Below are 9,049 nucleotides of genomic sequence, written 5' to 3'. Positions count from 1 at the left end.
TAAGCAGCAACTGCTTGCTGTCTGGGACATAAAGTAATACATGTATCTACCTCTGAGATCATAAGTGCTGAAAATTATATATTTTGTATGTATTTTTTTAGTAGAGTAAAAAATGTAGAATAACACTGGATTTGGGTTTCTCCACTAATAATCTAGTTTAACTTTACATATTGTGATTTATATGTTTGGTTAACACATTAAATGTTACATGCTAAAACACATTAAATTCTTTACTATGTATAAAGTTTTACTGAATTGTGCTGATCATACATTTTTCCAGTTTTCTTTTCTGTGACTTGTTAATGTCAGTCTATGCCAACTATAATTGTTCTATAACATTATACTCAAGTAGTTTTTTTTTTAAGTCAAGGCATTTACTTACAGTTTATTAATCTTTTTGTTGTTTGTTTGTGGTTTCCTGTTATTTAACTATACGCGGATCTTTGTGTTTCAGAACTCTTTAACAACTTAAGGCGACACCACTGAATGTAAAGTACAGTTTTAACTTGAGTTTGTACTTTATTGAAACACCAGTTAACAGTCAAGGTGTGACTGAATTTACCCGTTTATGGTTCATGATGTGTTACATAACTTCCGGTTTTGGACTTTGAACCAAGAGCGCTAATAAACATGCAGCTCTTTCGTGTTCAGAGAGAATCGGCCCCCGCTGTGTGTTTCCTTTATTTGTGAATAAAGACAACAGGCTGGATCTCGCGGGGGATTAGACGCAGAGATCGTTGTAATCCGTTTGCGGGCCGGCAGGCGGGGAGGAGCTTAGGACCCGGTAGGTGTGGGCCGGGTAGGATTTTTCCTCGTGGAGTAGCAGCTGGACGCATGCGCCCCCCTTCCACTAGTTGTCGATCCCCAGCCCCAGGAGCAAATGAGATGAATTGTCGTGTTATACCTGCTTAAAGGCGCCGCTGGTTTGTGTGAAAAGCTCAACCTGCTCACGGGATAGGTGAACATAAACATTTTTATTCTTAGTAGAAAGTTTAAAAAGTGCCAAATAGTTAAAGGAAGGGGGCAGAATTAAACGATGAATGAGGAGAAGAGTCTTTGAATGTAAAGCTGACAATCTGAGAGCGGATTAGATCCCACTGCGAGGAATCAGAGCGTGTGCTGTTGTGAAAGATGCGGAAACAACATCAGAAGCAACAACCATCTGGATTTTGAGACACTGTGATATTTACATGCACTGGCAGGAGGATGTCTTGGCTCAGGAGAAGAGTGAAAATTCTCCAGATTGGACGCAAACACACTAAAGTTTTCTTTCTGGGACAGTTTCAGGGCTGTGAATCGGATGATTTTTGCACCGTTCCTCGGATTTAACGGGTTTGGTTTGGACCTGAATCACCATGTCAAAAGTCATTCAGAGGAAGAACCACTGGATCACCAAAGTAAACGAGTGCGCGGTCATCCGGGACGCGTACGAGGAGCTGAATGTAGAGCTGCGCGGCGGAGCTGAGAATGGAGAGTTTCCATACATCGGGCAAGTTAAAGAGGATGCTGTGCTTTATCAGGACGGCAAACTTAGCGAAGGAGAACTGCTCTTGGAAGTCGAGGGGCTGTCTGTGTCTGGATTACCTCTGTATGACATTTTTACTGTGATCAGTTGCTGCAAAGGTCCCGTAAGATTGAAAACTGTGCGCCAAGGTAAGTCAGCCATTTAAAAAAAGTGATGCATGTTTGCATACATGCATGCACGCGCGTGCGTATGACAGGTGTGTGGGAGAGTGACTAATGCACACATACAAAGCAGCTGATGAAAGCCAGTGGTGGCTGTTGTACAGCTGTGGTGCAAAAAGCTCATATACAGTAACAAAATGGGGATGTGAGTGAATTAGGGCAGAGGAGAGCTGCTGATGCTGCTGCTGCTTCTGCTGCTCATCCCTCCTCAGCAGCCTGGAGTCTTCACTGGATTTGACATGAAGCTGCCCTGACAGTCATCCTGCCCCCATTTGTCTAATATTGCTAAAGCCACTCTGGGTCAGACTTGGAGCGTCACAGATTAGACCACCTATAATACTCCAACACTTTAAAATGTTTCTGTTTCTAGGGCTGCCACTAATTCTAAATCTTGTCTCTTTATTTGTTTATTTATTTTAGATTTTCTAAGGAGTAGAACATGTGAGACAGTCCTGAGGCCTCAAAGTTAAACTTGAACTTGTTTCTTTGTTTGTTATTGGATAAGGTTATTTTGGAAGCTGCAATATTCGGAACCCCCCCCCCCCCCCACCCAAAAAAAAAAAAAAAAAAAAAAACTATTTAAAAATCAGATTTTATTGTGATATTTTTATTCCAAGCGTCTCTTTCCAAACATTCACTGTTTAACAAAGCTTGCAGTGCCTCCTCTCTGGGGAAATCATTAACTGTGTTATATAACTGTGGGTAGTGTCAGTGTAGCATCTTTGTACTGTATGTCCATTAGTGGCTCCACAGTGAATGTTTCACCTCTGAAACTGAAGTCTCGACCTCAGGGACAAGAGCTCAGCACTAATGCCGCTCTGTGTTTGCAGAACTGGCATTTGTTTGACACATAATCAGAGCATGTTTGCATCATGGGACATTTTTAATATCCACAGTGATCCAATAGTTTTCTAATTATTCTTAACTCCTATGGAAACGCTCAACGCATAGACATAAAGGATATCTTGGCCCATCTGTCATTAGTTTCTTGCATTAGTCAGCAGATTCTCCTTGTCTCTTAATTAAAGGAGGGGGATAGTCTTTGATTATCCGAGTAGCTCACAAGGCTTTCATTGTGCCTGGCAGTCCACTGGGCTCCCATGCAGAACCGGTAAGGGATAGCGATCCAAGTTGTCCCAGACCAGATGACAGGCCGTTGAGACAGATCAGATCTCTCTGCTTTTCATTCCAGAAAGCTGTGGGTCGTATTACACGAGACCACATCACCTCGGTACTCTAGGTGGAAACACAATCAGCATGTGCAAGTAGACGGTGCCCACAGGTGTGTCGCTCCCTCAGAAGAATGCACAAAAAAAAACACCTGAAATAAACCTGAGCATTCCTGCAGAGAGTGTGGAATATTAAACTTGTGAGATCTTGATGCCTGACACTTTTAAAAAAAGCTGTAGAATACTAAGCAAATAACATGTTAAAAAACCTGTTCAATAGAGGTCAGGAAGATTTTTAAAAAGGGTGATTTGTTTTGGTTTTCTTTAGTTAGTTTGTTTTTTACTTACTTTATTTACCCAGAACAAAGTGGTAAAAAAATAAAATTTAAAAAGGAAAATAAGATAGTTATCATATGTGTCTAATGACTATTGACAGTAAATAACTGTAAACTTTATCTTTGGATTGATAATTCTTTTTATGGTTATAAGGCAGAGAGGGTGTGCCCAGTAAATGTAAATTGTGGCTTATAAGTACAACAGGCTTCAAAGTAACCAAACTGCAAAGCGTCTAGTATCACAGCTACAGCTGCTAACTCTGCCAGATCACAATAACTTAACTCCTTTTGTATTTACAACAACTGTATCCATCTGCCTCTTTCACCTCATGCTGAATGTTTGCTCCGCACCTCTCCCCTCTGAAAACCTCCAGCTCATTCAACCCGAAATAAAAACAAAGTAAACCATAAAGGAAAACACTCCGAGGCAATTGGCCCATACTTTCCTTTTTAGCCCTTCCAGAGGGCTGTGGTTACTTCAGATGTTTTAACAACAGTGATACTTACAAAGGTCAGGCGAATAAAATAGTTTTCTGATGTGGCATAACTTTCAGGTTAAAGTCCAAAGAAGGAGTTCTTTGAGACATCTTATGACTGTGACCTACTTACGCAGCTCTTCTCTGTTATCATCGGTTGAATCCAGCTCAGTGATGAAAGGTTTTGTTGTCACTGTGTTTTGAGCTTGAATGGCTGCTACCTTGGCCAGGTCTCCCTTGTAAAGGAGATTTGCTCTCAATGGGACTTCCTGGTTAAATAGAGGCAATTATAATAGCCTGACATCTTTTAGTGTCTGTAAAAGCGCAACAGTTCTATATCAGGTCATTTAGTAATACTAGACTAACAAGAGTGCTAGTGAATGAAACTGTTTGGGTGTGAACAGTCTTCTCAACAGTTGAATTATTTGTCTTTTAAGAGAACCACGATGCCCTCCAGCAGCCAAGCGTCTGGGGGTTTATGATCATGAGAGGGTCTGGGCCAGGTGTCAGGCTGTCTGATCTCAAGTAGCCCTTACTCCCCTTAGATCTTGTGTTGAACCTTAGCCAGACAGAGGGGAATCAGGCCAGTCTGCTAGATGCCAGGCATTCCTGGGAGGTGGAGATGAGCTCTTAATGGAACACTCTGATGACACTGGCTAGACTTTTACACATAAAATTTTAAGTTTTTTACCTTTTTAGTTAGTCCTTTAGACCTTCTCTTGCTTTCTGTCATCACCCTGCTCAGTCCTTGGATGCAGTGTGGTATAGTTATTAACAAGACTATCTGTGTAGTCCTTAAACGATTGTGATAGTAAGCATCTGTCCTTACAAACAGTCACTAACAGCTACCTGTGTGTACATTTAGTATCACCAGACTCATCAGTTAATCATAATTCCCATTTGGGAGCACACCTGGCTGCTTTGATTGAGTTTACTCATTTCTATATGCTAAACACATAATGTTTCCATTTTCATATTTTCTTCGGTGGCAATAAAACACTATTAAAGATATATGTTGTTCAGTTCTTTATTTAAATGTTCTTGTAATGAAATATGAGCCAATCCAGTGTTGCGTTATGCAAATTTTAGAAGTTGTGCACATCTAGATAAATAGCTTCAGGCACAACTTTTCTAGCTGGGTGCTTTTCAACCATTGCAGCAGAAGTGGGCACAACCAAATGATAAAAGCCAGTCAAACATCACATGGTTGAGGACATTCACTTTATTTATTCATAACATTATATACTCAGACAGTGATGAAAACTTATTTGATGTAGTTCATTCTTTTTTGGTCAGATTTCTGTTACTTCCACTCGGATTTTTGATGCTCAAAAGAAAATTGCAGTTATTCAAATGCAAACTTTAGTTTGGGTCCACACAATAGTACAGAAATAGACCCCTGTTCAAGTGCATAAGTTTGTGAGTTTCTATAAAATTCACAACTTTTTGCACTAAGGGTTAAAAGTCGCCTGATGATGGGCGTGACCACTTTGGATGATTCGTGGTTCTGCTGGATGTCACGTCAGCTATGTTGAGTCACTGGACTCGACCTCTTGACTGTGTTGTTACAACGCATTCTCTCCCCAGACTAGTTATATACTGATGCATAGTCAGGAACCCTTTCTCACCACGGTTAAGTTACCTCCTTTCAACACGGGGAAGAAGAATAACCTACAAGTCAACATTGAGAGGCGATCATATGACCTTCAAACAGAAGACAAGAATTTGACTCCTTGCTGGGACAGTTTTCTTTAGTCACTTACTTACATTTTTGACTATACCTTTGCTGATCTAAACCTAACCTACCTTGTCAGATTTAGTCTTCACTATGTTAAACAAACACTGCATTAAAACTCCCATTTGCAACAAGCTTTTCTGACATTGACCGATTATGACGGTCCCAAAAAAAGCATTTTTGCTGTTTTTGCCGTTTCTATTTCAGATGTTGAGGGACAACCATTGACCTTTACTGGACCTCATACTGAGGCGCATGCTGATAAATGTCAGTAAAGTAGTACAGTGTGAAGCCTATGGGTCCTGCCTTTTGTATGTGATGATTTCAGAGCGGTTGGTGCCATTTGATGTGTTGTTGATGGTCCTCACATAGACAGACCAATAGTTTGTTTCTAGGTTTACCTGGTACAATAAGTGTAATATTCTATTTATAATTAATTAATAAGCAAATGTATGTGTCTGTGCAGTCCATACAGTTTATGGATTCAACTTACCTCACTAGTATTAGCTTATGATGGATCAACCCGCCTCTTATCCAAATAATTACTTCTAGCTCTAAAAATGAAGACTGGCTTCAAAACTGTATTCACAAATAAATGTGTGATATGGCTGCATCCATCTGTTATAAATAGATTATATGGGGAAACAAATAGAAAGTATACTTAGCAAAACTGGATTTAATTGTAGCTTGCCTTTAAATTCTATGTTTAAAACTGACTGGGATTTAAAGGTTACACTATCTTTTATGTGTGGTTAAAAAGGCTTACAGGCATCATGACAGTGTTTGCAGACGCAGAGCTCTTCCCTTACAGGCTTATTCCAGAATGCAAGTTCCTTGCATTTTTTAAGGACGAAGACTTTGTCAGTCTTGATTAAAAGCAACCGACTGCATGTAAGTATATCCTTGAAAGGCTTGTCAGGGGCTCTGTTCCTTCTGCTTTTTCCTTTCCTTTCCTTAATCGCCTTCTCTTTAAGAGCTCTGTTTTAGACAGCTGTTTTAGACAGCAGTGAGGCCTCTAAGATGTTTTGTGTGTTCCTGTCTTTTCACACTTATGCTTTTTTTGTGTGCACAGAATAAGATTTTGACATTATAAGAAATGTTACTGTGGATGTCTTCAAAATAAGTGTAAATATAGCCGCACTTTCTTCTGACTCATACTGTATGCTTTTTTATGGTTTATATGCTGCAGTTTTACTTGATGAATGTTAATAAAGGCAGCGCACCAGTGAAGGAACTATACAAGGAGCACATAAGCAGCTTGTGTCATTCAAGCTTGAACAAATGGCTGTGCAATTCGCAGACTTTGCCTCAGGTGTCGTAACAATGAGGTTAGGATGGAGTGCAGGCCAGAAGGGTTACAAGAAAAAACCAGTGCTGTGCATGCGATGCTCTCTCAGGCAAAGACATTCATTCTTTGTACTCTTTAGCCTTGCAAAAGTGGCTTGTCGGGTGTACATTATTTTTGCATATATCAAACCATACAAAACCTGACATACAGTGTCAGATGTATAATTCGTGCTTTGCTTATTCTTTGCTTGTGTTTTGATATTTAACTTTACAGAAGGCAATTTACTGATGTTAGTGTTATATTTTGGTATGAGGACTAATACTTATCGCACTATCAATGAATCAACCAGATATTTTCTTAAAAAATCATTTAATGTATTTTAAGCTGAACTGCTGTCAGTATATTAAAGTATGGCCATGTTGTTTCACTTCATAAGTCTCAGGACCATATCAGTAAATTTTTTGTGTTTGAAGGTGAACCTTCTCAGTGGTAAAATGTAAACTAGTGTCTGAGTATCAGTTATTTTGATAGTCCTGCTTGGTAAGCTCGCATGGTACCTACAGTACTAACCACCAACAGGGGGGTCAACCAACAGGCTCACGCTCCATGGTCATTACCAATAAGATTCTGATCATCCCCGTCTAGCGAGATGCAAGTGATATGCAAAGTCTTTGACAAAGTGAGATTTGAAGTTATCATATCACTTGATATTTTATGAAGTTCTTCTCGTGGATCATTTTGAGCATGCAAAATTTATCAGCATCAAGAATTGTTATGTTAATGACTTTCCAAGTTTGAGGGGAATACTATTCAGCTAATCATTAGCAACAATTATGTAGTGTGCATGAAGGTTATGCTTTGAAAATTGAAAAGTGCTTGTAAAATGACAAATATGACCTTGAGTGTAATTTGAGTGAAGATCCATTCGGTGATTTCTGTGATCACTGAATTTATTTTCAGTGCTTGGAATAACAGGAGCTTTTTGACATCTACAACCAGCTTTCATAAGAAAATGCTGTGTAGAAAAAAACATATCATCCAAGTGTATGGTTGATAAAGTGACAGCTTTTCAGACTGTGCAGTTCTCATCATAAAAAATGTGCTTCATTTGTTTCCAATGACCTCAGCTTGAAAGGAATGCCGTGGTGATAAAGAAGGGTAAATTCATGTCATTAGGTTCATGAAGAGATACTCCTCCACAGCAAAGCTGTAACAAGCATGAAGAGGCTTCTGGGTGTAAAAAGTGCTCACTGATTTATTCTTGCTTATCATTGCACACAGAAAAAGCATTGCAGGCAGTGTGTTACTGTATGTAGATTTGCAAAATGCATTCAGCTAAATGTCTAACAAAAAAAAAATACTCATCACTTTCCTGTTTCTTCAAACAGCAACTTCAAAGACTGAGAAATGAAGCCAATAAAATAAATAAATTAAATGGCCGATTGAGGTTGGCTATAAAAAGTGAGTCAGATGTAGTACCACATGTTAGGTTGGTTAACTCCAAAGAAGAAATCGGCAACTTTTGGAGGATTTTTAATTTAATTTATCCGTCTGATCAAAAAAAGTTTAAAGAAAAATGGTTTGCAGTGTGGACAAATGCACAAAGAGCAAACGTCTCCAGTGTTGGTCATTTTATTTTATTTGCTGCTTAGAACTGATTAGCAGACAATACATCCATAGATCATGAACCAAGCACACTGGCTGATAGCTTAACAATTCATTTTCTCAAAAATGTGGTCTTTTCAGACCTCAGAAAACAAGATGGTGAACTTGAAGCTTCAACATGGAAATTCTCTGCACCAGTGTGTTACTCCACGATCTCTAAGCAAATCTTTTATAGGCTTTTTAGTCATAATTATGAAAAAAAAAGAGAGACAAATTTCAGCCCAAACTAAAAGGAAAAATGTTTTTTGTTGCAGAAATGTTTACATATAATGTCTTAGTAGTTTCGAGACAAGAAAAAATGAAACCCAGTCGTAAAATAAAGAACACGAATGATAACACCAGGGTGAACACATGTAAATGTGCAAGTAAATTTGGAATCAGAAAAAATAAATCAAATTTTGAATATCTATTTTTAAATTGGTTTATCTATTATTGTTACTTAGAAATGACATATTTCTTCATAATTTCAAATGGTTTATATTTCAGGACCAACTGCAGACTCTATGTTTGTGGTTTGTCCCCATTTAGAGGCCACACCTGTGCTTCTGATAGTTTTACTTAATCTAAAACTGACATTATCTTTTTTGAGATCATTATTTCACCTTCATCTGCATACAGACATGCACATTACCAGTAATACTTGATCAGTATAGGAGTTTGAACTCAGCTGAGGTTATTTATTTCTCTCTGTGTTG

General features: G+C 38.7%; 1 protein-coding gene across 15 annotated transcripts in view; it reads left to right on the top strand.

Moving 5' to 3' along the window:
- Positions 1–808: 808 nt before the first annotated feature.
- The window catches only part of LOC102291253 (membrane-associated guanylate kinase, WW and PDZ domain-containing protein 1), an 89,373-nt gene continuing 81,132 nt past the window's right edge, over positions 809–9,049 (top strand). For 3 of the 15 annotated variants that reach the window (XM_014336603.2, XM_014336598.2, XM_014336599.2), the window contains exon 1: positions 813–1,653. In XM_014336603.2, the coding sequence (XP_014192089.1) occupies positions 1,356–1,653 (298 nt within the window). In that variant the 5' untranslated portion in view covers positions 813–1,355. Of the gene's footprint in view, positions 1,654–9,049 lie in introns of all 15 variants that reach the window. The other 12 variants (XM_005931740.3, XM_014336605.2, XM_014336607.2 and 9 more) reach the window with 8 other exon arrangements.

Source organism: Haplochromis burtoni, unplaced genomic scaffold (assembly GCF_018398535.1).
Source record: "Haplochromis burtoni strain Fernald_Lab_line unplaced genomic scaffold, NCSU_Asbu1 Contig_146, whole genome shotgun sequence".
NCBI lineage: Eukaryota > Metazoa > Chordata > Actinopteri > Cichliformes > Cichlidae > Haplochromis > Haplochromis burtoni.
Note: the sequence above shows the minus strand (reverse complement) of the source record. Positions and strands in the feature narration are given on the sequence as shown.